The sequence below is a fragment of the Macrotis lagotis genome, chromosome 1 (genome assembly GCF_037893015.1).
Source record: "Macrotis lagotis isolate mMagLag1 chromosome 1, bilby.v1.9.chrom.fasta, whole genome shotgun sequence".
Lineage (NCBI taxonomy): Eukaryota > Metazoa > Chordata > Mammalia > Peramelemorphia > Peramelidae > Macrotis > Macrotis lagotis.
This window is the reverse complement of record NC_133658.1, coordinates 94,669,285-94,697,187: the sequence shown is the minus strand read 5'-3', so window position 1 is coordinate 94,697,187 and position 27,903 is coordinate 94,669,285. Positions and strand designations below refer to the sequence as shown.

The following is a 27,903-nucleotide window of genomic DNA, read 5'->3' as shown; positions in this document are numbered from 1 at the left end:
AATCATGAGTCTGAATACTGAAACTTTAAATGCAGCTCAAACTATACCCAAAGATCTTTGAAATTCAATGTAAAGTGTTGGAGAAAATTTCCATTCTCTTTATAACAGGTGAAAATTTGACATTTTTTTCCCCTGACATTTTTTCCCCATTTATTCTATTTTTTTTTCAGAAAGGGCAGAATTTCTTTTAAAGAAGAGATGAAAAAGAAGATATACAAAATATCAGTTTTAAGTGTTATTTTTGTTCTTGAAAAGGCTTCTCATAGACTTAAAAAGAGAGCTTTTTTCCTTTGGAGATTTATTTTGATAGAATTCTCTGAGCCTTGTCAGGGAGAGCAAAATTTTTGTAAGCCTCACATACCAGTAAAATGCCAAATTATATGCTGTAAGTTTTTTGTTTTATTATATCTGGGTCCAGTCAAAGAGAGAAAAGATTTTGAATCTAAAACTATTAGTATCTCAAGACAAAAGAGAGCATTCATCATCACCCAGCCATTCCTCAGAGGCTTGTTTTCCCCCCAACCCTGCAGGCTCCAGCTGGGAGGTGATCAAATCCAAGAAGCATTTCTTCTTTTCCAAGGGATCCCAGAGGAGTTTACAAACATGACTCATTTTTTCAATATTCTCACTGAATCTTCAGGTCAGCTCAAGAGGTCTGAAAGGAGTCAGAAAGAGAAATCATACTGAAGGAAAGTGAAAATCAAGCAGACTTCCCAGAGCACTGCTATTGTGCTATTCTAGATATGGGGTATTTAACTTGAAGTCCATGGACCCCCCAAGGGACTGTGGAGATATTTCCTAAGCTTCAGTGGGGGAAAAAATTACATTTTCATTTTGATTTACTCTGTTTCCTTTCTAATCCTATGTATTTTGTTTTATACATTTAATTTAAATTAAATATTTTTATTTATTTAAATATCTAACTTATTTAAATAAATATTATTCTGAGATTATATTTATTATCTATTAACATTACTATTAATTAACAATAGTATTAATATTATTGAAATATTAAATATTCTTAAATAAATTCTTATATCTTATATAAATATTATCTTATTTAAGTATTCTTATGAGAAGGCATTTGTCCATAAGCTTCACTAGACTGCTTGGATCTATGCCCCCCAAAAGATAAAGAATCTCTGGCATAAACAATTACTAAGACACAAAAAGGATCTTCATGTGATATTCCTGCTTTACTGAGGAAGATAGGGATGGGGACAGAAGGAAAGAAATAGGCAGCTACTCTGTGCTTTATAAATATTAACTCATTTGATCCTCATGACAACTCAGGATAGAAGATGCTATTATTGTCACCATTTTACAGTTAAGGAAAGACTGGGTTAAGACAGCCAGATAAAGTGATTTGCCCAGGATCACATAACTACAAAGGCTCTAACGTCAGACTTGAACACAGGTTCAAATTTTTTGACTTCATATCCTTCTATAGGTTGTGTTGATAGACCTAGAAGAAAAAGAACAACCCTGATTATAGAGAACATGGTCCTAAATGAAATGCAAGAGAGGGAATGGAGTGTTGTGATGAGTTCATGGAGTGACCATTTCTAGGGGTGTGGGCAGGATGTGGGAAGGGGACATCATGGCAAGGATCCAGAGTCAGGGAAGTTATCATAAAATAGATCAGAGAACACACTACCAAGGGGAGCAGTGGGGCAGGCAGCTTTCTAACACATCTTCTATTCCTGAGATAGTTTTATTTTTACCATAATGGTATCTTTACCATGTTTCTTCCTTCTACCATTGTGTTGGCATTGTTGTGAACTTGGAAACTGGAAATAAGAAGTCTTGAGAAACAATCCTCCTGTTACCTCCAGTCCTGGACACACCAGCCATACAGAAAACTCAGTTCTAAATATGGAATCCAAAGTTAGGCCGGGGAAAATGGGTTAATCTAGAGGAAGGCCATGGTGATGGAAATCAAGCCTGGGAAAAAAGATGAAAGGAGCTAGCCTCCTCATTGTCATTCTCAGCTCCTTTTGGTTATGCTCTTTATCTAGTCAGTTTTCAAATCTTGTAATTTGGCAAAGATACTAGAGTAGTTGACCACTTCCTTCTTCAGGTCATTTTCCAGATCAAGAAACTGAGATAAACCAGGTTAACAGATTTGTCCAGGTCACACAGTTCTGAGGATGGATTTGAATTCAAGTCTTTCTATCAACTGAACCACTTAACTGTCCCCCAATAAATGAACTCTTTTCTTTACTCACAAAGCTACCACCCTACTTCAGGTTCTCATCACCTTCTTTCCTGGACTGTCAGAACAGCCTCCTAATTGACTTCTCCACCTTACTATTTCCATCTGTCCTCCACTCAACTGTCAAAGTGATTTTCCTAAAGTATATTTCCTAAAGGTATGACTCGCCCAAGGAAGAAGATACCAGCTCACTATTACCTATAGGAATAAATATAAACTCCTCTTTTTGACATTTAAAGCTCTAAGGTTTCATATTTTTTTCTTCATGGCACTATAGTCCAGGAAAACTGGTCTTTTATGCAAGTCATACCCAGATCTTCATTTCCTGTGACATTGTAATGGCTATACCTCCTGCCTAGAAGTACTCCACCCTTACCTCCATCTTTGTCCTCCTTCAAGGTTGAGTTCAACTACGATGTGAATTTCTTTCCTGATCCTCTCAGCCATTAGTACCTTTTCCTTAAATCACCTTGTATCTAACTTTGTACCTCTTATCTCCTCTGGCTAGACTATAAGCTCCTTGGGGATGGTGACTGGTTTACTTTTGTCTTTGTGAGTCCAGAGTATAGAAAGTATATGATAAATATTTGTTGGTTGATTAACTTCATAATCTGAAAAACTTTGGTCTAAACAACAGAGTCAATTGGAATAGAATTCTCTAGTCCTTAAAACCCAAGATGATGACCCAGGTTCTTCACCTCCATGACATACTTGTCCTTACGGCCAACTCTTGGTGCTACTGATTACATTTTTGAACTAGGCATTTCTTGTTTTCTATTTTTTTTTTTTTTTAGATTTTTCAAGGCAATGGGATAAGTGGCTTGCCCAAGGCCACAACGGCTAGGTAATTACTAAGTGTCTGAGGCTAGATTTGAACTCAGGTACTCCTGACTCCAAGGCCGTTGCTCTATCCACTGTGCCACCCAGCCGCCCCCTTGTATTTTCACAATGGATGAGCCAGTGGTTGTTCTTTTCCATGTTAAAGTCAAAAGTCATCGTTAAAAATGGTTTTATATGCCTAGCGACCTTTTTTTTAGATCCATAATAATCATGTTGTGAAAGAAGAATCAAATCCAAACAGAAGAAAAAAACACCTCAGAGAGGGGAAAAAAGACATAATATATACAAGACAACTTTTAAAAATTAAACATAGTAAGTAAGCTTTGGTCTGCATTTAAACTCCACAGTTCCTTGACTGGCTAGGGATGGCATTTTCCATCACAAGTCTTTTAGAATTGTCTTTGATTATTGTACTGCTGAAATGAACAAGTCCATCAGAGTTGATCATCACCTAATGTTGCTGTTAATGTTCAATGTTCTTCTAGTTCTGCTCACTTCACTCTGCAATCAGTTCATGCAAGTCTTTTCAGGCTATTCTGAAGTCCCATTCCTCATGATTTCTTATAGAACAAGACTATGCCATCACATTCATATACTACAATTTGATGGGCATTCCCTCAATTTCCAACTCCACTATGAAAAGAGCTGCTATAAATATTTTTGTACATGTGGGTTTTTTACCTTTTTTTTGTGATCTCTTTGGGATATATACCTAGTAGTGGTATTTCTGGGTCAAAGGATATGCTCAGTTTTATTGCTCTTTGGGAGTATGTATAGCATTCTTTACCAAGAACTTAATACTGTATTTCATTTGAGCTTCCCAACAACTATATGAGATAGTCATCATCACCATTTTACTTGTGAAGACAGGTGTTTGAGTCTCTCAACAATATGTCAATGCTTCCACTTAGCTTGTGCTATCCCTTCTTCTTTGCTTTGTTTTTTTTTTTTGCAAGGCAGTAGGATTAAGTGACTTGCCCAAGGTCACACAGTTGGGCAATTATTAAGTGTCTGAGGTCACATTTGAACTCAGATCCTCCTTGACTCCAAGGCTGGTGTTCTATCCATTGAGCCACCTAGCTTCCCCTGTCCCTTCTTGATCTGCTTAGTGATTTGAGTTATGGAATCCAAATAGGTAAGTATATGAGTGGAAGATTCAAAGAAACATTAGGAAAGGCAGGAAGAAAGAATTCGTCGGGGACCATATAGGTGACATGCTACCAGAGTTTTATAGACCTTGAAATTTTTCTTCTCTTGACAAGGTTAGCCATAGAAGGAGCTTAATAAATGTTTGTTGGCTTGATTTAGCTAAAGCACTATGTGGTTTCAATGATCCTGCTAAGACTTGTAGAGTCAATGCAGTGTAAGCTCTTCAGGACCCTGGGAACATCATACCTTCATGTGAGAGCAGAAATGAGAGGATTTGACTATGTGACCACCAAGGTCTTTCCAGCTCTAGATCTAGGAGTTCTGGAATTGAGTCAACCCCCAAAGTGAGACTTATCCAGTCTGAAGTCTTGCTGTTCATGTAATTCAAGTTACTATCCAAACATCTCCAGGTTCTTTAGATCGACCCCTCGAGGAGAAGAGTATGGCCAGGTTGGTCATGACTTTCTATCCTTGAGGGGGCTGGGGAAAGGGGGCTGTTTATGCTTGTTTAGGGGTTTTGGAAGTATATTGGTGGTACAGTCTCTATATATGATTATACTTTTACTAACAGAATGTATAGTTTCTTTGTCTCAGGAGGTTGAAGGGGTTTGTGAATAATTTAAGTTGACAATGGGTGAGAGTGAAAATTAGGCAAGATAGTTAACTCAGCCTGAAAGTAATAGGGACTGAATCGCCTCACCATTTAATTTATTGCATACAGATAAGGAAAAAGACTCCTAGATGCTAAATTATATATGTGATAATATATGACACAAGGATATGATAATAGATATATAATAGTTTGGTGATAATATGTTATACGTGTCAGAGAAAGGATTTGAATCCAGGTTTTTCTCGATAAGAGAAATTAGGGGTATATGGGCATATTTTTGAGGCAAGATCATGTGTTCAGTTTTCCACAAATTGATTTTTGAGATTCTGGGAGACATGGAGATGGGACATATCCAGTAGGGAGTAGAAATATAATACCAGTTCTGGGGAGATAGAGAATTATTTCCATAAAGGTGAAAATTGAAACAATGGGAATTGATGAAATAACAAAGGGATGAGGTGAAGAAGAAAAGAAGAGAACTAAGGACTAAAACTTTGGGACCACCCATATTTAAAGGACAGGAAGTTGAAGAGGCAGCAAAGGAGACAAGAGAATGATTGTGAGAGGCATTGCACTGTGAGAGTGCAATGTCATGGAAACCAAAGATTGGGGCGGTATCAAGAAGGCAGAATAGTTAACACTGTCAAATGTTTTGATGATATTTCTTAATATCATAAAAAAATGAAAAAAATGAAAAAAATACTAAATTTGGTAGTAAGGAAGTTAATGAGAAAGAAAGTTTCGGTATAATAGTAGTAGTAAATGAAACCAGACTGTGAAGAGTTGAAGTGGGTTACAAAGAAATAGAAGCATCAAATCTAGACTGCTATTTCTAGAAGTTTGGCAGCAAAGGGAAGGAAATAGTATGGTAGAACAAAGGGATATCAGGGTCAAGGGAAGGGTTTTTCTTTTCTTTTCTAAGATAAAAAAGTAGCATATTTGTAGGAACCAGTAGAGACAGAGAGGTTAAAGATGCATGAATAAGAGGAAATTATTATAAGAGTAAGGTCATGGGCAAAAACTAGAGGAGAGGGACTCAAAAGTACAGATGGAAAAAACCTGGGCAATAAGTGGGGAGAGGGCACTTCTTCCTCCGATACTAAAGCAAAGGAGAAGCTGGGTGAGGACATTGAAAAGATGACAGGATTAGAGTAGGCAAACTGAAGAAGTTCTTATCAAATACCATTTCTCAGTAAGGTAGGAAGTAGATTATTTGTACCCACTAAGGGAATGGGGGTAATGATTGGGAGTCTTGAGGAAGGAATAAATTTTTAGCTGTTACTCTAGGGAATGTGAAAGTCAGTAGGGATAGGAACTAGACCTGTGATTTCATTGTTGGAGAATCTCTCTACCCATGCTGGTAAGGCCTTCTTTGCAATTTACAGCTTTCTAGAGCACTTAGAAATTAAATGATGTACCACACAGCCTTAGAGAATTGATAGAACGTAGAAAATAAAGATTACCACTTACTGCAATTGTTAAGGAAACAGCTTGGTACAGAGGAAAGAAGAGAATCTGAATTCAAATCTTAGCTTTGCCGTTTAAGACCCATGTGACATTGGGCAAGTCTCCTAACTCACTGAGGCCCATCAGTTCAATCTGATTTGGCCCATCTACAGAGAGGGTTTTACTAGGGTGTGGCTGCTGTGCATGACACTGCAGGTGAGAGATGAGTGAATCAGGTGGACACCAAAGGTGAATGAACAGTCCTGAAAGCCTTCACACCAGAGGAAATAGTCCTACTGAAAAAAATTAAAGTATAATGTGGATGTATCTTGGCTTTAATGGGAGGTGCCCCATTCCAAAAGATCAAGGGGGCCCAGCTAATTATCCTGTACTACATGGATTTGGTGAAAAATTATAATCAGGGCATTAATATGCCAGTGAAGATGGTGTTTGTCCTTTGTTCTTATTTTTTTTTTTTATTTTTTGCAAGACAATGGGGTTAAGTGATTTGCCCAAGATTACACAGCTAGGCAATTATTAAGTGTCTGAGGTCATATTTTGAACTCAGGTCCTCCTGACTCCAAGGCTGGTGCTCTATCCACTGAGCCACCTAGCTGCCCCTGTCCTTTGTTCTTGATGAAGACCATGACATCAGGGAGGTGATGCCTTGACAAGCTCGTGAACTGGATATGCTAAGTCACCAGCCTCACTTTCCCAAAACTCCAGAGCCATCTGGGCCCAGTTCATCTGGACTGGATATGGTCCTGGATTTGGGGCAATCAGATTAAGTGACTTGTCGGAGGTCACACAGCTAGTGTCAAGTATCTGAGATCAGATTTGAATTTTCATCCTCCTGACTCCAAGGCCAATGCTGTTTCCACTGAATCCCTAGCTACCCCTATATGCCAGTAGAGTTGGAGTCCTCACTGCATATAATAATTAAGGAAATTCTATATGTTAGGGATAATTCATAAAAAAAAGAATTAGGCAGACACTCAGGACACTCTGAAGGAAGCTCAGCCTAGCTTTTCTAGAATGATTGGAGGAGAAGTAGAAATCCTGGTCTCTATCTACTGCTGCTTGGAAACATTCCCATCTAACATATCCATTCATTCCAAGTGTCATCCGGTTCAGCTAGCTCTCCTGGATCATTTCCAATTGATCAAGAGCTGGGTTTTAATTTGCATTCTGGTTACTCTCATTTCTTTCTTCTTCCTCTACCCTATAGTATTAGATTTTCTGCTGAATATAACTCATACCACACCACCCAAAGTTTACCAGCCTGTTTGTATCAACACCTCTATTTTAAAATGAGGGGGAAATCCTATGAGCATGATTAGACTTTCTAATACTTGTCTATGTGTATTTTGAAATTGTGTTTCAAATCATTTCATTGACCCCTTTCTTCAAGATAGATTTTATTACTATCTTTTGCTCTCATCATACCTAGAATTCCCATGTCCCTCCTTCATCTCCCTCCCAGGAAGTCACTTCTTATAATAAAAATTAAAATTAGGAAAAAAGAAAAAATTCAGAGAAACTGATCACTACAACAACATCAAAAAAAATTGCACCGGTCCATTGCAAACCTGTGGACTGCTCTGGCCTCCTTATCACCATCACTACCTCATCTACAAGGAGTTCAGCAACTCTTTCCTTAGGCAAAACTTTCCCTTAAAAAAAAAATCTCATTTCTCTCAGCTTGAGTTTGGACATACCAACAGAAGCCCCACCTTTTAATCTGTTTGAAGGCTTCATTAGGGATGACTTTGAACCTCTACTGCATAGAGAGGAAACCAGGTAGCAGCTGGTTTGTTTGAAGTCTGTGGAGATTCCTGCTGGCACCGCAAAGCTTCCTGAATTCCCAGGGGACTTGGAAAGCACCGAGATGGCAGAGATTGTTGTGGCAGAAACAACTGGAAAGTGTCTTGAGATTGAAACTCAGACATATTAACGTCAGCCCGATGGACGCTAATGACTTGCACTTTAACATGCCAGAGGCTCCAACTGCCAGCTAAAACAAAGAAAAAAAACACATTCTCTGTCTCCAAAGACCTTAGATCTTTCCAAACTCCCTGGGCAGATTCAACCATAATGTATTTCTGCAGTGATGCTGGGCAGCTCATTCATGCTGCTGGGGGAATCTTTGCCTGGAGCCTCTGCAGGCAGTGAAATCAGTACAGCTAAATAAAACAGCAGCTGAAAACCTTTGAGAGGTTAAGCTAGTAATGATGCATCCAATAAGGCAATGCAATCAAACCTAAACAGTTTCCAAGCAGGAGGCGGATCTTAGGGGCCTTGGTAATGGCACCATCATCGTTTTCTCTGAATATACAGAAGGGAACAAACAACTCAACCAATGGGTTTCCAAACAAGTTTTGTCATTTTCCATTGACAGACAATTAGAAAGTATTTTCAGTTTGGGTAAGTAATGTTGCCCCAGCATGGACATTTCCAGAAAATGAATAAGGTGGGGGAGGGAGAGCAATAGCCTACTGGCAGCTTTTCTAAAGGGAAATCTTTAAAAAAGCTATTCTAAGCTCTAGGGATAGAATTTGTCATTAGTAAAAGAGAAATGGGTTTTAAATCAAGCAGATGAACAATAATATAACAAGTCAACAATATCATATAATAATAATAATTTTGATGTTCCCTAAAAAAGGAAGTATCTTGTTAAATATTCAAAATAGTAAAGATGGTAGGGGAATTTGATACCTTGCAAATCTCTATAAAGTGTTATTTTAACCCCAGTACTAACTAGTTTCTAAAGTGCATCTAATTTGCTGCTCCCGATGTTAATTAACAGTTAATTAACAAGCCAGGCAGCTAGGTGGGGCAGTGACCCTGGAGTCAGGAGGACCTGATTTCAAATCCTACCTCAGTCACTTAATGCTCACTTAGCTGTGTGTGATCTTGGGCTAGTCACTTAACCCCATTGCCTTGCCAAAAAAACAAACAAAAAACAATTAAACTAAGCACCTGTTGGGTATCTAGCATTGTAGGTGATGGGGGAAGGTGGGGAGAAGAAAATAGGAAAGTCAATGACAAAGTCCCTAGTTTGGGGCACTTTTTGATTTAGATAAAAAAAAATGAGACACACACACACACACACACACACACACATATATATGAGATAATACTGGCTACTTGGGTGGAGTCAGAAAAGCTTTCATGGAGAGGAAATGTGGTCTGGGTTTTGAAAGATGTGTTATGTAACCTTTGGGTGAGTTGAAGAAAAGCAATAGAATTCCAGATAGGGTAAGCAAACAAAAGAGAAACTTGTTTTAATTAAAATTTTTTCAAAATTTCATTTATTTAAGGCAATGGGGTTAAGTGCTCTATTCACTGAGCCACCTAACTGTCCCCAAAGAAGATTTGATGGGCACGGAGACTACATCATCATATGCACATACTGTTCAATCTCATTTAAATCAATTTTCAAATCTTTTTCTCATTTTTTAGGAAAATAGGTGGTTCAATATGTATACTTCTTAACTTTTAAGTCAATTGTCTATATGCTCACTCTCATTAATCCATAAGATTTGGTCTTCCCCATTTTAATCTACCAAACTGTTGAAATTGTGAGGTTTGTCAGGATTGAATTAAATGAGAGGTGTATTAATGTTATATATTTGCAAATGTAGTGTGGCTTAAAATACAGTTTCAAGGTAGATGAACACAGGTATTAGAAAAATGTTGACATGCCAATAATATAAGAAGTAGATAAGTAGAGATAGTAGGGAAACTGGACTGAGAGTTGATGGACAAAACTAATTTGATCCCCTCTATATACTTTAATATTTAATTTTCAGTTTTATATTTATTTGCATCAATTATTTCCCTTACTATTATGGAAACTCCTTTAAGGTAGGTATCAGAACAACCATCAAAAATAGCAAGAACTAAGAAGGGGGAAGGGAGCAAACATAAGCCCTTTACAAATATCTCCTTCATCCTCCCAATAATCCTATCTCCATTTTTACAGATGAGGAAAATGAGGCAGCCAGAAGTTAAGTGACTTACACAAGGTCACACATACGATAAGGGTCTGAGGCTACAGGTGAACTCTGGTCTTGCTGACTTTAAGCTTCAGGTGCTCTATATACTACTCCTTCAACACTACCACAAGGACAGCACCTGGTAGCTGCTAATAGTTTCAATGAACACCTTTACAAACAATTACAGATAATGAATGATAGGAATTTAAGAAGGAAGAAGAGCAGAACCTTCTTATTATAAAACAGAGGAAAATGTGGAGACTTGTGGCAGACATTTGCTTTCACAGAGTAATCCAGGTCCAGGTGGGTGTTATGTTGTTTTTTTCATGTATGACTCTTTGTGACCTCTTTTGGGGTTTTCTTGGAAAAGGTACTGGAGTGGATTGCCATTTCTTTTTCCTGCTCATTTAACAGATGAGGAAACTGAGGCAAACAGTGTAAAGTGACTTGCCCAAGGTCACATAGCTAGAAAGTGTCTGAAACCAGATTTGAATTTAGGAAGATAATCTTCCTGAGTCTAGGACTTGCACTATTCTCTACATGACCTACCTATCATACCAAATACTTTCTCAAGATATAACTATGTGGTAAATATTATTACTGAATAGCTAAAAGTGAAAACAAAGCCCAATACAAAACAATGAAGCCCTAGGATTTGTACTTAGTACTAGGAATATGAAAGCTACCAAGAGTCCCTTCCCCTGGTATTTCTAGGCCTTCACCTGCACACTTCACTGAAACTAGATTTTCTGGTGCCACACCAGTCATCAATATGATATATGCACCAGTGACTGGTTCAGAAGCAGTGATGAAATTTGAGGTTGATTTCCTTTTTGTTCACATAGAAAAAGAGTCTATGGCTGATGAACTTTATTTTAATAAAGTTTCACTTCAAGATTAGTCTAGAAAGTTGATATTGCTGATTGACCAGTTTTGTGTGAATAAGCTACTGGACAGTCTTTTCAGAACACATAATTGATTTTTCAAGCAAATGGCCTTGGCACACAGTCAGTAATCTCGGTGGCCTCAGAACAAATGGTTATCAGAAGTGGGAGGGTGGAGGAAAGCCTAAATGGGGGAGATTTTTTTTACTTTTTCCTGTTGGTTCCAACTTTGGAAGTTTAGTTTAGAGTCTTCTTTCTCACTGATGAAATTTTACTTTGTCATTATATTCTGTAGAGTTGAGATCAGGAATAAACCTTAGTATCTTGTATTGGGACATAACTAAAATGGTGAGGAAGTTATTGTAGTTGAGGAGATTGAAGAAGCTGATGTCAGTTAAACATGGATATTGGCTTTGCCTATGGCAGAGGTCTGAAGGAGCGGAGGGGCTGAACCAATGATTTCTAAGATCCTCTTAAAATTCTAAGATAAGTATAATGCACTTCCTCAGTATAATGGTTTTGATGGCAAAACAAATGAAAGAAAATCATAGATGTAAGAGTTTAAGATGGGGACGGCTAGGTGGTGCAGTAGATAGAACAGCAGTCCTGGAGTCAGGGGTACCTGAGTTCAAATCCAACCTCAGACACCTAATAATTACCTAGCTCTGTGTGACCTTGGGCAAGCCACTTAACCCCATTGCCTTACAAAAAAAAAAAGGAGTTTAAGGTGTAAATAATATAATAATTACTACCAATTAACATTTAGAGAAAGTATGCCCATAAAGCATTATACATAAGACTGGAGATCCTACCTATAGTCAAACATATCTTTGGAATTTATTACAACATATTTTTTCAAGTATCCTTGCAAAGTTTAAGTAGAATATATTAAACTTTTCCTTCAAAAAATAAATTGAAGTTGTAGAAGAGTTATTGGACTGAATTAGTTTAAATTATACTAAAATGGAATGTGAATTTTGTCTGCATGGAGAACTTCATTAAATCAAATGAAAAAGAGTGGAAAAGTCTTGCTTAAATCACTAAGGAGGCCATATGGCAGCTAGTTGGTACAATGGCTAGAGAACCAGGCTTGGAATCAGAAAGATTTTATCTTCCTGAGTTTAAATATGATCTCAGACATTTAGCTATGATATTTAGCTATGTGACCCTGGGCAAAATCATTCACCTTTGCCTCAGTTTTCTCATCAGTAAAATGAGCTGGCAAATCACTCCAGAATCTCTGGAGTCAAAAAACCCCCAAATGTGGTCTCCAAGAGTTGAGCATGATTTAAATGACACAGCAACAATAACAAGTATTGAGGCATTAAAATGTTAACAATATAAACTTACTCTGGCAATTAAATTACTTTAAATTTGTTGATTTTTAAAAGAAAGATTCTTTCATTTTTATATTAATATTGAAGTTATGATGGAAAGGTCACCAAGTCATTGTCTGCAGGGCAGAGATAATCAGAATAAAAGTTCATTTTATTCAATTCATTCAACAAGAATCAATTAGTGTTTCAGAGATGGAAGAAATTCCTGATTGCTTCAATTTCAAGAAATTGGTAGTAAGGCTGAAATTAGAACCCAGGACTCCTAAGTAATAGGTCAGTATTTTTTCTGCTGTACTATGCTGTGTATTAAAAATCTTTTCTAATTTCTTTTAAAAATTGCTTTTCATTATATACAAATCAAGAGGAAAGTTAATGATGGCCTGTAATTTTGAAATATAAGAAACACCATACATTTTAGAAATTAAATATAAGTACACAGTGAATTTTTAAAAAATTTTTTTGACCATCACAAATAATATGGCCATTTTCTTTCTGTTAGATGACTGCTTGTGCTATATACTGAAATGCCAATTATATGCAACTGCTACTCGATTTATCCAAACATTATCTGACCAATGGGAAACACTTAAATTTCCAATGTTGATTGAAGCATTAGGAAAATATCAGAATCAAGCTCTCAGTTTGGGCACTTATTTTTTTTTATAGTCTTATGAATTAGCAAGCTTATGTAACTTGCTTAATAGACATTACTGTAGGGTGCCACAATAATAAGCATATTAAAATAAATTGGCACTCCTCTGCTATGAGAATCATAGGGATATGTGTATGCATTTTAAAAAAGAAAGAATTTAAGAACCTTAAATAGTATATTTTTGAATAACTTGAAATTGCATAAATGAATTAATCTGAACATGAAAAATATAGTTACAGATGGAATAAAGTATTAATTCATCCAATAGTCTTCCTTTATAATCTCAGATAGACATTCAATTCGGTGTTTAAAATCTATTAAATTTTTTGGTGCAAAGCACATTTGATTTCATATTGACACCTAAGACAACTCTTTCCCCTGTTCTTGTGGCTTTGGAAGGGAAAGCACATAGGAAATTTCAAGGAAAATATGGAAAAGCAAAGAAATAGTTGTGGACAGCTGAGCTTTAATTTTTGGGGGATGGAATATAATTTGCTCTTAGGTAAAACAAGGAGTCCTTGGGGAAAATTGAAGTGAGCTTAATTTTAATTGATTTCCTTAAACAGTGCACTGAAAAACTTTCACTCAGTAATCTTGAAGTTTAAAATAGTCCTGATGATCCTGTAAAACTTCTGATTTAAAAAAAGAATGTCCTGGGGCAGCTAGGTGGCACAATCGATAGAGCGCCAGCCCTGGAATCAGGAGGATCTGGGTTCAAATTCAACCTCAAAAACTTAATAATTGCCCAGCTGTGTGACCTTGCCTTAAATAAACTCCATTGCCTTAAATAAATAAAATTTAAAAAAAATAATAAAAAAGAATGTCCTTTGTGTAAAATGATAACAACTATCACTGACTCAGAAAGAAGGCAAAAGTTTTCTGTGAAGTGTTGGTTAATGACAACACTGAGATGTTTAGATTGGTCTTGGTTAGAAAGATCAATTGTTTTAATAGTATTGTCCCTCAGAGACACAGGGAAATCTCAGAAGATGTTCATTTGTGATTTGTCTTTTGTTCTCAAAGAGGACCATGACATCAGGAAAGTGATGTCATGACTTTGAGATGAATTGCAATTAAGTGAGGGAGGACTGTGGAAAGTCACCAGCCTCATTATCTCCTCCAGAGTCATCTAGGTCTAGGGGCAAGATATGTCAGGAAGACATAACTGGTTGCAGTGAGAGACTTGGCATTTTTAATCTAAGGTCTTTTGATATGGTTTCTTTCTTATCACATTCAACTTAGATCAAGGTATACCATGGAAGCAATGTAAAGACTAACAGACTGCCTTCTGTGGGGGATGGGCGAGGGAATTGAGATTAGGGGAGAAAATTGTAAAATTCACAATAAATAAATAACTTAAAAAAATCTAATCCCAGGTCTCAGTTTGACTGAGGCAACGCTCATTCAGTTATTAAGGCTAGGTAAGAAACAAAGCATTTTTTTTCAACCTAGGCAAAACAAAATAAAATTATACAGAATCAATCAGTCTAGGAGGGGAAAATCCTCAGGATTTCTGATCAAAACAAAAACAATTGCCATCAAATATAAAAATCATACAGAGGGATTCTGCCCCTATGAGAGCAGATGATTGATCCTTTCTTTTATTTCAGTTTTCAGAAAACAAAGAGTGAGTGCAAGAGAGGTGAAACCTTAGCATGCTCAATCTCCCAACCTAAAAAATGATAACTCAGAGATCTTGGGGGCAGTCAAAAAATCAAATGTCAGAAAAGACTTATTTACTAGACTTTGAAAGTCCAAGAAGTGTAGTTCCTGGCTCCAGGTATCACTTCAACCCCCCCACCCCATGTTCTCTAAGTCCTTAGTATTGTAAATTATTAGCAAACAGTGCAAAAGGGGGCCATAAAACATAACTCCATAAAACCCTACTTATTGTGAGTAAATTCAATAACAAACAAAAATAAGTGCCACAAACAATGATATTATTGGGTAATACAATTATCTTAATCATTGGTCAAAAATTAATGAGAGTCTGGTAAGCATTTAGGGCTTCCAAGAATTCAAGAGGAATGTGGAGAATTTAGAGGGAGAATCAAAGGAGAATCACAGATTTTTTAACAGCATGAAAGATGGTAGCTGGGAACAAACCTAAAGAGAACTCAGATTATCTATCCCAGAAAAAGTATAGAAGTGTCCTCAAGTGATAGAGAAGGTTTTGATTCTAAATAAAATCTCATCAATGGAATTGAAAACATAGAGAACTAATTAAAAGAGAGACCTAACTCATTTAGCATTACCCGCAGGGATTTCCAAGCTGAAGTTTATCATGTGTTAGATGGCAGCACCTACTGGCAAAGTGTGATATTGTAGTCCAAGTATATTGGACAAAGGATTTTCTAAGTTTTGAAGTTACAAAATTTGAATGTATGTTTTCTAAATTGCACTATTTTTTTATCAAATACTAAGCTTTAATGACATAAAAGATAAATGATAATATAAGAAAACATCTTATTCTAAGGCTGGGATCCATGATAAAGGCCATATCATGTTATAAATTAATACTTTAATGCATCCTGACTTTGTGAATGTGAGCACTCTCTCCTGGAGCAGACTGCTAGCTATCCAGCCATGATTTCTTCTCCTACACATTCGTCCTTCCATAAAGCCTGTGTGGATTTGAGGTCTTTTTTTTTTAATTTGGTAGAAACTGGTTGTCTGACCCATCCTTACAGGAGAGGAAATCATCTAGTTGAAGGGAATCTTGATAGATTCCTTCAGAGATCTACTGAGCCACCTGAGGGGGAAGGGACTTTGAGAGCCTCCTATATGGGGGGGGGGGGGGCTGGAATAAGAAAAGGCTAGAAGGATCAGCTAGAATCAGGTAAAAATGCAGTCCATCTTTTTTGGCTAAACCTTTTTGGAATCTGCATCTAAGAAACTGCTGATATGGTCAGCTCTCCCCTTGCTAGGGTTGGGGTTGATTACATCACATAGTTTTTTGTGAAGTGGGACATCTGATTTTGGTAGCCAGGTATACGACAAAGGATTATAGCCTATTGGTCAAAGGTTGGTGGTCTTTCTTATTGGGCAAAGGTAGCTACCCTGGCTTTTAGTTAGGGGGATTCATTCATTACAGCATAGCATTATGGCACCATGGTCCCCATATCCAGAGAAATGATGGAATCATTCCCAAAATTCTGCCATTCTTGTAAAAGTTCCAACCTCGTGGTTCGGTAAATCAAAAGAATTTTGATGTTTCTGATGTGTACTGAAGGACCCCCAAAACAACTGTATATAAGATGAAAGATGGTGTCAATCTATATTGGGATTCCTTCCCCCCCAAACAAAAATGCTGTCTCCAAGACTTTATTGGTTCAGTGGTGTTATGGATTAAGTCTTGTAGCAGTAGATGCACCCCAAGGCCATGGTGCTGTTTCTTGGTCACTTAAGGGCACAAGATCCACCTGAGTAGAATCAGGACCCTTCCTATTGAGAGGATATCCCATGTCATTAAGAGTCAACATATCCTGCTCTTCTTACCAGACAGGTTTCCAAATGGTGAGGAGAGGGGTTATCCTTTTTTGTGCTATGGCTTTTGGTGACTGCTGAATGACTTAAAAAGATTTCATTTTGTTCTAGTATCAGACTACCAGGAGATGGATCTGAGTCAGGTTTTGAATTAGAGCTAGAAGAAACTTGGCAATCAAATCCATTCCCCTCATTTTACAAATGAGGGAACTGAGACATGAAAAGATAGTGTGAGAAATGATCATTTGGAACCCTACTCTATTGCAATCAGTAATAATCAATTTGATAATTTACAAAAATCATATAGGGACTTTCTGTAAGATCAGAAAGTCCTCAATATTGTTGGATCCAGGCCTGGGTTTCACTCTTATCCAGGAGAACCCTGATGAGGATAGTTGCCTGAGAAAATGAATCTTAACCTCTATAGAAACTACAATGAAGACCTCAAAGGACTCTCAATTCCTATGGAAACCATAACACTCTCTTTCCTAAAGTGTGCTCTCCAATTCCCCACTGCTGGAGTCTGTTCTGATCCAGCTTGAAGTTCCTTCCTTCAATAAATAGATTTACTCCCTCACTCCATTGTCTTTATTGCTCTCCACCTTATACCACAGGCTTTTTTGACCTCACATTTACTCTTTCATATGGTACAGAAACCCAGGAGAGGTATAGCAAGGAATCCTGAAAGGGTTGCAACCAGGTAGGCAGTGAGCTGGGGCAGCAAGTTCAGGCTAACTCCCTGATCTTGCCAGAAGGAACCCTTGCAACCCTCTCCTGGACCTACCAAACCCCTGATATTTAAGGGTGACTGCTATACCCAGTCACTTTGGAAGTCAGGACTAATTTGAGATGAAGATTCCTTTCTAGGTACTTCCCCTTCCCAGGGTGTTCCTTCCTGAAATCCTAGTTAGGTGGGGAACTGCCTTGAAACAGAGAATTGGAACTGGGATGATTCTTTCTCTTTTTAAACTGAAACTAAATAATTCGAACTACATCAGACCTCTCCTGCCATCCTTACTCTACAAGTCCAATAACTTCTGACCTCCCAGGATCTGGACCATACCCTTGCTCTGGCTCATTCCTTTGCTGAACCTTAGTAATCTTGAACTTCATGAAGTTGTCTCCTAAGGAATAGGGAAAAATTTGTAGGATAGGATTTGATGAAGAAATGTGTTTTTTTTGTTTGTTTTTGTTACCACCTGACCCCAATTCAGTTTAGAATGTGGAGAGAAATGAACCTTTAACAGGTCAACAAATCAAAAAAATGTCATCCTTCAATTAAACAAAACTTCCTCTCTGAGAATCCCCCTGCTTTTAACTTTCTTCTTGCTGCCTTCTTTCCACTGCTCTATAGCTACAGAAGAATCAGTCATCCTTGACCAAAGTGACTTGGCACCAGCAGGTAAAATTTACCTGGAAATTGTCACCTTGAGGATAGTCTATTCTGTTTCCTTGCTCTAGTTTGGACCCCATTCTGGGAATTTTTCTAAACTCCTCTATCCTTCTTAGGATTCACTTAACGCCTTTTTGTGTTTTCAAGTCTCCTCTTCCATGGGTTCAGACACCAGAAACCTCACCTCTTCACTCTGCACTTATCTCTCCTTCTATCCGATTGTCAGCCTTCTGAGAACATCTGCCTCTCTAGACTAATAATCACCCTGTCCAAAGGTTCTCTAGGTCCTTTCACACAATATTATTGCAAAATGATGGTCTCAAATCAAATTTCTAACTTTGGATGCTCAAGTCACCTCTGACCTTCCTATGTGTTCCATCTTATCCCTCTTCAGCAGGAAGTAGCCGTTGAAAACTGGGCCAATGTCCTGATTCCCATGAGGTACCCCCCCATCTCTTTTGCAGCCCTGTGAAAACCATAACACCTTGTTTCTTCTAGCACATGTCCTAAAAAAAGGATGCTCCCCAATTACCTGCTGCTAGTTTGTTCTGACCCAACCCACCATTCCTTCCTTTAATAAACAGCTTTATACCCCTACCCCAATTCATCTCTAATATAGTACACCTTATATTTCTGACTATACATTTGATGTTTTTCACTCAACCTGTGATATCTCTCCTTCCTCCCCTCCCCCAACTGATATGCCATTTTTGTCTCTTAAGAATAAGGAGATTCTGTATTTTACCATGCCTCTTTTGCATATTTGGGTATCAAAAATAAGGTCCTGGAGACCAGGAGTATCTCAGATTGTGGGGCAGATTTGAGATTTACTTCAGTAGAGGGACCTTTAATAAAGTGCTGTTGACTCAGAGCTCTGCCTCAGTAGTTTTTCTTGCACATTGAGCAATTATAATCCCCACTGTAGTGTCTAAATTGGGATATGAACTTGGACATTCCTGACTCCAAGAATTATCCCCCACATTCCACTATATTATGTAATCCTTTTGCCAGATTGATGACAGCTCAAGTCTTTTTTTTAACAAAAAAAAAGCAGAATTAAGTGACTTGTTCAAGGTCACACAGCTAGTAAATGTCTGGGTCTGGATTTGAACTCAAGTCTTCCTGAGTCCAGAGTCCATACTCTGTCCTCTGTACCTAGTTACCTCCTGAACTCCAACTGTGTACATCTTTCTTGCAACATGTGGAGCTGTCATTGAACCACAAAAAGTGATCTCTGTAAATAAGGCATGAAAACTTAAAAAGTATTTCAAAATTTATATTCCTGGTAAAAAGTCTGATTTCTTTTTATTGTATGAAATGGAATGTTTATCTCCCCATATGCTAATTACTAACAAGTGATTAGAAAGGGAGAAAATTTGTCATGTTCTCATAATTCTTTAAATCCAGGAAGAGATAACAATTCATCCTCATTTAGACAAGGTAGCATAGTATAAGAAATTGTGCAATTTAATATTGTGCAACCTAATTGACAGGTCTCCAAGGAGGTAAATGATTTCCTTTTATCCTTTTTTATGGATAAATACTCCCTTCTCTCTTTTCTGAGTGCTCAGCTTGGATATATATGGCCTCCACTTATAGATTCCTTAGAGAACAAACTTCATGACTAACCTATATTCTATCATTTTTCTTAACCCTAAATTTTTAAGGTTTATAGGGCCTTTCCCTAAGGTTAGCAAAAGGGGGAGTATGAATAATTTCCAGGGAAAGTCATAACCTGCTCATGAATACCGCCAGCATTGGTACCAACTGCCAGTGGCTATGACAGTTCCCATGGCTGCTGCTGCTGTTGCTATTACCTGGAATGCTGTCCTCTACAGAACCTCTGTTGTTGCTATCCCACTGTCAAGTGTGTACTGCACTGCCTTGTTATGGACTATCGCTAGAATCTCTCCTTCTACTAATTTCCCCAAAATTTGACTGAGCAGGCTGCATCCTAGATTTTCTAAGGATTGATCTCCCATCCCTTGACCATCTTCTGGTCTAGGATTTCTGCCCCTTGACTCTCTGTCTTGTCTGATCCATGTCTGATATAATAGTGGACATACATGCCCTCAATAAGTGAGGGCTTTTTCAGGTTTCTTCCCACCACACTGAAGAAAGGACAGTGAAATTTTACAGAATTCCTTCTCAAGTGAAAGCAAATTGTTTTTGATTAGTATCAGCCACATGAATAGGAAAAAAAGGTATAAAAAAAGGGTGACAACTCCAATCTGGTCCATCACATCAAAGAGGTTGGGAGAATTTCCTCAGTAATTGGAATGACAATTTTCTTCAAAGCTGCCAAGTCCTCACTGGCCTTATAGAGCTATGAAAAAGAATCTGGCAAAAACAAACAACTATTCCAACTTCCACTACTATGAAAGAGATAGCTTGAAGCTCTCTCAAACTGGTATAAGTTGGTATTAAATCCACAGGATGACTTAGGTCAACTAACTCCATTAAGCCCTGTGCACAATAACAGAGATTGACATAGATGTTCAGAATAGTTTCAACTCCTAAGAGGTCTTGATGTCATTTCCTTCACATGTCCCCCAAAATACCCCATGGAAACTGGGTCACTCTGATGAACCCTCTGGGGGTCATGGGCACAATCTGTGCCCAATGACCCCTTACATATAAGGAATGCCTGAGCCTTGAACAGTGAAGAAAGGCCTTTACTGCCCCAATTAGCATTTATGGGAATTCACAGCCATCAACTTCATTTTCAATCAGAAGTTTCAATCACCTGAGATGAGCATCTTTTTTGCATGGATATACCACTGCTGCTAGATTCCTCTTTGGCTCAGAGTTCATCTGTTGATCTGCTTACACTTCTATGGGAGATTGGCAGAGGAAGCCTACAGTTACAACTTCCCACCTATCGTGCAGGGATCTGGTATGGAGGTAGGAATCTAATTTCCACCTCTCCCAGCCTGTTGATCACAGAAGTTGGAGATCATGGTTAAATTGGTATAAATCCAGTCTACCAAATCCATCTTTTTTGGGAATTATACCTTCTCATTTTGCAGTCCATATAGCTTACACAAGGCAGCGACCCTGGGAGGTCTTGCTCCTGCCATAGCCAGCTCCCAACATGGTTTGAGGAGGCTGGGAGTATGAGGTTAAATGGTATAGGATATTATTATAGATTTAGACAGGCAAGATCCTCAAAGGTCATTTAGTCCCAGTTTGTTATTTACAGATGAGGAGCTGAAGTTCAGAGAAATTAAAATGACTTGGCCAAGGTCATGAGGGGCTATAAGCTTGAGAGGTAGAGCTTGAGTGTTGTCCTCTGAACAAAGATTAACCTGAGGTTCAAATGCTTGTTTTAAAAAATAATTTTATATCTATACTTTATAATTGACTTTTTATAAACTTGTTTTTCATTTAAAAGCATTTATTCTGAAAGGGGTTCATAGGCTTGACCAGGACACAAAAAAAGATTAAGAATTCTGACCCTTAGAATCAATCCTCTATTTACTTAGCTATAGTGCCATTAAAACTTGTTCTTGGCATACAAAAGGAGGGTGTGAAAAACCTACTAGTAGGTTTTTACTTTCTCCTCTCTTCTGAATGAATATATCTAGAGGCTGAGGGAGGAGAGGGGGAAGAAGAGAAAAGAAATGGGAAATTAGGTAAATATTGTAAAAAACACACCCTGTGAGAATTTGGGAAGTTATTAAGCAAGAAGGAAGTCCTGAAAGCTTACTGAATTTCCCCTATAAAACAACACTTACCTCTAATATATGATACTCTATTCATATTATTCCCTTTAAAAAATATAACTACTAACACTTAAATTTTGTCTTAGGATAAATTTTTATTGGAAACATTTGGTTTTTGCATCACTTTCACTTTTGAATATATACCTACCTAGGGGCAAAAAAAAAATAAGTTTGTGAGATTCAACATTCCCCACCCACATCCACACCTCTGCAAAAAAAGGGAAGTGCATTTTCTCAAGTTGTCACTGGGGCAAAGCTGCTCGATAAGGACAGCAAGCTGTTTCTTTTTTTGTTGTTTTTTTCTACTTTATAGTTCTCATTCATGAATACTATATAGTATTTTCTTTGATCTACTTCATTATCTATCGGTTCCTATTTGCTTTGCTTATCTGACTTTTTCATTCATCTTTTCTTAGGAACTCTTTTAAAAAATTTTTTTTTGTTATGCGACATGTTCTCAATCATACAGCTAGCAAGTGTCAAGTGTCTGAGGTTGGATTTGAACTCAGGTCCTCCTGACTCCAGGGCTGATGTTCTATCCACTGTACCCCCCATGCCTCCTTTCTTAAGGAATAACATTTCATTACATTCACATACATATCACAATTTCTTACGTGTTCCCCAATCAATGGGGATTTACTTTGCTTCCAATTCTTTTTCTACTATAGCAAGTACTGCTATGAAGTTTGCTGTATTTGGGGCCTGTCACTGATCTTCTGGGTACATGTACCTAATAGAGGAATCTTAGGTCAATACCTTGCCCTAGATTGTTCTTTCTCCTTTACATTAACAATTAAAACATCAAGTATATAATTTTATTTTTTTCCAGAAAAACTATCTTATGCATCTTTATTAACCTTCAATTAGCTTAATTTACTGTTTTCTATTAAAAGTGAAGAGTTGAACTGGAAGGACAGCCAGGGCTGACCTTTGATCTCATCAAGCCCTCCCTTGTTGGACAAGGGAATCAGAAACACAAGAGTACTGAAGTAGAGATTATAAATGGAAAAATCCATAATAAACTTCAGGGTATTTTTCCTTGACACATTAGGCTAATCCTCCAAATATATACTTGTTGAATTAAAAGCTAGTTTGCGGGGGGGGGGGGGGGGGGGGGGCGGGGGCGGGGGCAGCTAGGTGGCACAGTGGATAGAGCACTGGCCCTGGAATCAGGAGTACCTGAGTTCAAATCCGACCTCAGACACATAATAGTTACCTAATTAGCTATGTGGCCTTGGGCAAACCACTTAACCCCATTGCCTTGCAAAAAAAAAACAAAACACCTTAAAAAAAAGCTAGTTTGGCTTTTAAGTTTGGTTTAAATTTAGATGTAAATATCTAGCTTGGTCAGCAAACCTTTGACAATTATAGACAATGCATTTCTTAGTTCTTAATTTTAGTCTCTTCATATCCCGGTGATTTAATTTAATCCAACAAAGAATGTTATTCTTTTGGTATTGAGAATCAAGGGAACAAGTACTTAGTGGCAGTTTAAGCCCCAAGGATCCCGATCCCCAAACAGAAATACCCTTCCTGGTCAGTGGGCTTAATTCATCCTGAGTTTGTATCTTTAGACCCTGAGCTGCTCTTTCACCTACTGTGATCATCCTTTATAATGGATCTTGAGTGCAAACGCCCACTGTGCCAGTTAAATTTCAAAAACCTGCCCTTACTCCAAAATAAGCAGATTTGGGACAAACTATGCACCGGTAGGCAAATATCAGGGACCCAGAATCCTTACTAAATTCTGTTAAATGGATGCAGCGAGGTGGCACAGCGGATATGGGGTAATGAGGATGGGAGTTCAAATGCAGCCTAGCTGGGTGACCTAAGGAAGCCACTTAACCCTGACGGTCTTGCGTCCAGGGCCATCTCCAGTTGTCCTGATTCCTATCTGGCCTCTGGACCCGGATGGCTCTGGAGGAGAAAGTAAGGCTGGTGACTTGGCATAATTGCCCTTACTCAAATCCAATTCATGGCTTGTCATGGCATCATTTCCCCGATGTTGTGGTCTTCTTTGAAAATGTAGGACACAAAAAAAGTTAAACAGATAATCAGACTTTTATAGTCGCCCTAGTTCCAGTTCCTACATTTTCCATGTGCTTTTGAAGGTACTTTCTATTCCTTAAATGCATTTTGAATTCAAGCTGGCCCACGTTCCAAGCACCAACTTAAATCTAAAGCCACCTAATCCCCTGGTCTCCCTTTGTTTTAGACTTCATCGAAATTCCTCAGCAACCGCTTCTCCACTGTTAAAAGGCAGTTTAATTTTTTGGAAAAAGGACTGGCCTTGGAGATTTCAGGCCGGATTCTGCTAATGACTAACAAGCAATGACCTTGGGCGAGAGAGCTGACCTCGGGTGGCGGGCGCGACCCCAGGGGTGTGCAGCCTCCACAGGCCCGTGTCAGGGCCCCTTCCCACTATTTACTGACCTACGTACACAAGTTCTTCCTCTGCGCTGGCTGCGTGTTCCGCCCTGACTTGGATGGTGGTTAATACGCGGCTCCCTACTACTTCCAAGATTCAATTTTTTTTAAGGTTTTTTCAAGGTAAATGGGGTTCAATGGCACGGCCAAGGCTAATTATTAAGCTAATTATTAAGGAATCATTAATCCAGGATTAATTTTTTTAAAGTCCTGTCATTCCTGGCCTTCTGCGCCCCCCAGGTCTGCCATTCCCCTCTGCGGCTCAGTTTGCACAGGAGGAAACGGAGGCCCGGCGGGGTGAAGCGACCTGCCCAGGGTCACCCCGCGGACGCTTCCGGGGTCAGGGGCCGGGGCAGCCGCGGGGGAGGGGAGGGGCGGCCCCGCCCCCAGGCACCGGCGCTGCGGCTTCCGGGCGGCCCGGACTGTTTGGCCCCCAGCAGCCACCGCGGGAGGCCCCGCCCCTCCGGACCATACCATCCACGCACTCTCGGGAGAGAGGGGAGGACGGATCGCGGCTCCCGCCCAAACGAGCCGCGCAGCGCGAGCCCGGCCAGGCGGCAGCGGAGCGCCGTGGCGGGAGAGGCCCTCTGGGCCCCGCAGCCCGAGCCGGGGCCCCGGCTCGTTCCTCCCCCGCTCCCCAGGCTCGCTCCCTTCCCCCCCCGCCCCGTGGCCCGTTGGTCTCGGCCGCGCCGGCTCCCGCGGGTCACGTGCTCCTCCTGTCCTCTGCCAGGCTGCGGGAGCCACCGCCGGGGCACGGAGACATGGCAGCGCTGCTGAGGCCGGCTCGCTGGCTCCTCCGGGAGGGGGCCGGCTTCGCCCCGCTCTTCCCGCTGCCCCTGCGCCGCCTCACGGGCAGGGCGGGCCTCCCGCGGGCCGCCGCCGCCTCCCTGGCGCGCCCCGGGCCTCCTGCTAGGTGAGTCGGGGGTCGCTCGTCCCCCCGCCCTGGAGCCTCGGTGCCTCAAGCCGAGGGGGCGCGCTTCGGGCGGCGCCGGCGGCCTCGGCCTCGGCCTCGGGCGCGGGGCGCCGCGGGGCGGCCGCGCCTCGGGGAAGGTCAGAGCCCCACGTGGGCTCCGCGCGGGGCTGGGGGGCTCCGGAGGAGGGGCCGGGAGCGTGCGGAGGCGGGCGCGGGGGGGCACGTGGGGGGCACGTGGGGGCTGGCGCGCCGGGCGGGGGGGGGGAGCCACGTGCGTGCGCGCCTCCGCGGCCGCTTCCGGGCAGCGCGGGCTCTTTAAACCTTCCAGGAAGCTCCCGCACGTGCGCGGCCGAGCCCGCGGGAGGGGCCCCGGGGGGGAGGGGCAGAGGGGACCGGCCCGGAAGGTGCAGCCGCCCCAAGCGGCTGGGCCCGCAGACCTACTGTGTGCCGGACAGCTGTCACGGGGGGGGGGGGCGGGACTGATCGCCCCCGTTAGTCTTTACGTGGACCTACTGTGTGCCGGACAGCTGTCACAGCGGGGGGGACTGATCACCCATGTTAGTCTTTACATGGACCTACTGTGTGTTGGACAGCTGTCACAGGCCCCCCCCCCCCCCCCGGGGGGGATTGATCACCCATCCCCACAGTGACTGGCTCTGGTAGAAACCTCTGTGTACCCAGAGATCTGCTTAAGCACTGTATCTCAGTCTTTCCCAAAACAGTCCTGGGAAGGGGGGCAATTCTTTTACATATGAGGAAACTGAGGCAGACGATGAGGCAGGATTCTTTGCTTATCTAATAAGGCCCCTATCTACTGCTTCACTTTGCTGCCTTGAGAAGCTTCTCCAGGGGCAGCTGGGCGGCTAGGTGATGCCGTGGATAGAGCACCAGCCCTGGAGTCAGGAGCACCTGCGTTCAAGTCCGGCCTCAGACACTTAATAATATATACCTGTGTGGCCTTGGGCAAGCCACTTAACCCCATTGCCTTGCAAAAACCTAAAAAAAATGAGATAATATTTGTGAAGCATTTCATACAGTTCTGGCACATAGCAGGTGTTATATGATGCTCACTAATCTGTTGTCATCTTCCCCAGTAGATTGTGAGCAGGGATGGCTTGTGCCCTTCTCTTTATCCCCATGGCTCAGTTGATGGCCTCTCTCTCCGGGGGCCAGGAAAATTATCTACTTGTGCAAATCATTTCCTTTTCCTTAAGTGTCTTCAAACACCTTTTTTGTTTCATACACCCTATCTGAATCCTGTGGACCCCTTTGAATAATAAATGTTTTTCAATATATGAAACTAATAAGATTTCAAGGAAACCCATTGAATAAAATAATTATCAAAAATGTTTTTTTTTTTTTAGGAATTATCAGACACTAGGCTTAGAAATCCTATTCCAAAGGTATAAAAAGTTCTAATAAATTAACAAATATTCTAGTTTTGTTCTGCACTAGCACAAATAAAAATGTAGGGCTGGTGTTCTGGAAGTCCTTTGGCCCTTCACACACTATTTCACGCTGCCTCTGGATAGAATCATATAGAATACACAATATTTACTTTTAATAAAGAATATTCTGTGTATGTGGAATCATTTTTTAAATCTCTAAAACAAATCCTTTTATTAAGTCTATTTAGTTCTATATTTGTGAGGAATACCCTAATAGGAGCTTAAGGTACTTCTCTAAAACTTGTCCTTACATTCTTAATATCTAATTTTTTTCTATATAATTATTAAGAATAGAGATTGGATTAGCATCTCCACTATTCAGATTAGTTAATTCAGAATTAAAGTGCCACTCCATTGTTAGACCTTAAGCTAATCATATTTCTCCTCAGTTAAGAGTTTTTTCAAAAAAATTTTTTGAAAATTTTGTTTCACTAAATATTTCCCAATTACATGTCAAAAACATCAAATATAATCATTTTTGAAAATTCTGAGTTACAAGTGTCTTCCTCCCCTCCTCGATAAGGCCAGAAATTTGATTTCAGTTATACACATGAGGACATGTGTATTACTTATTTTCATATTGGTCAGAAAGAAATTTTTAAAAGTATGCTTCAGTCTTAGCATTTTTCATAGTGAGTCCTGATTAGAGTGATTGAACCTTTCCCAGTTGATCATCCTTATAGTATTGCTCTTCCTGGGGGCACTGTCATGGATCTACTCACTTTACTTTGCATGAGTTCATAGAAGTTGTTCCAGGTTTTTCTGAAGCCCTCCAACTGGTCCTTTCTTAGAGCATAGTAGTACCTGTCATGAACACCAGCTCGTTCAGCTATTAGTTCATCAAAGGACAGTCTCTCACTTTTCAATACCTTGACACCATCAAGCACTTTTTTTTCAAATAATAGATTCTGCCCAGATAACCCTTTACTTAATGCAGCTTGTGAACCAGGCAAGTCAGATGGCCCCTGCCCTCAGGGGGCTTACCTTCCAGCAGGAGAAGTGTTTAAAGAGGACGATGGAGATTGAGTTGCATTGAGGTGAATGAAATTTGCCTGGGTGGCCAGTTTTCTGGACTGGAACCAAATGATGGAGGTGTCTGACTTCTTAGAGGGAGAATCTAACATTTGCCAGGAAGGAGATATGATGAGGATGGACAGAGCAAGCAGCACGATGTGACTGTAAGAGGTTACCCTCACATGCTAGGGAGGCAAGACCTGAGAACAGAAAGATGAGGGAGGCAGCTTATCCAGGAACACACACTGGCCACGTTTGGATTTTATACCAGTTTCTCTCCAAAGTCCAGTGCTCTTCATTAAACCAACCCTATGATTTTGTGGTGGTATGACCTTAGAAGCCCAGCTCCAGGGGAGCTTGAGG

At 40.1% G+C, this 27,903-nt stretch overlaps 1 protein-coding gene and 1 long non-coding RNA gene across 3 annotated transcripts in view; one reads left to right on the top strand and one right to left on the bottom strand.

The window, feature by feature from the left end:
* Positions 1 to 131: 131 nt before the first annotated feature.
* Positions 132 to 24,770, bottom strand: LOC141501166 (uncharacterized). 2 transcript variants are annotated; one of them, XR_012472164.1, is made up of 3 exons: positions 24,172 to 24,770; positions 7,997 to 8,277; positions 132 to 655 (listed from the first exon to the last, which is right to left on the bottom strand). It is a non-coding gene; the product is annotated as an uncharacterized LOC141501166 (long non-coding RNA). The 2 variants fall into 2 exon arrangements; XR_012472163.1 differs by lacking the exon at positions 24,172 to 24,770 and adding an exon at positions 19,749 to 20,155.
* A 112-nt stretch (positions 24,771 to 24,882) lies between these two features.
* LRPPRC (leucine rich pentatricopeptide repeat containing) overlaps positions 24,883 to 27,903 on the top strand; it is a 106,965-nt gene continuing 103,944 nt past the window's right edge. Inside the window, exon 1 of the mRNA XM_074222942.1 lies at positions 24,883 to 25,078. Within this exon, the coding sequence (XP_074079043.1) occupies positions 24,927 to 25,078 (152 nt within the window). The 5' untranslated portion in view covers positions 24,883 to 24,926. The remainder of the gene's footprint in view (positions 25,079 to 27,903) is intronic.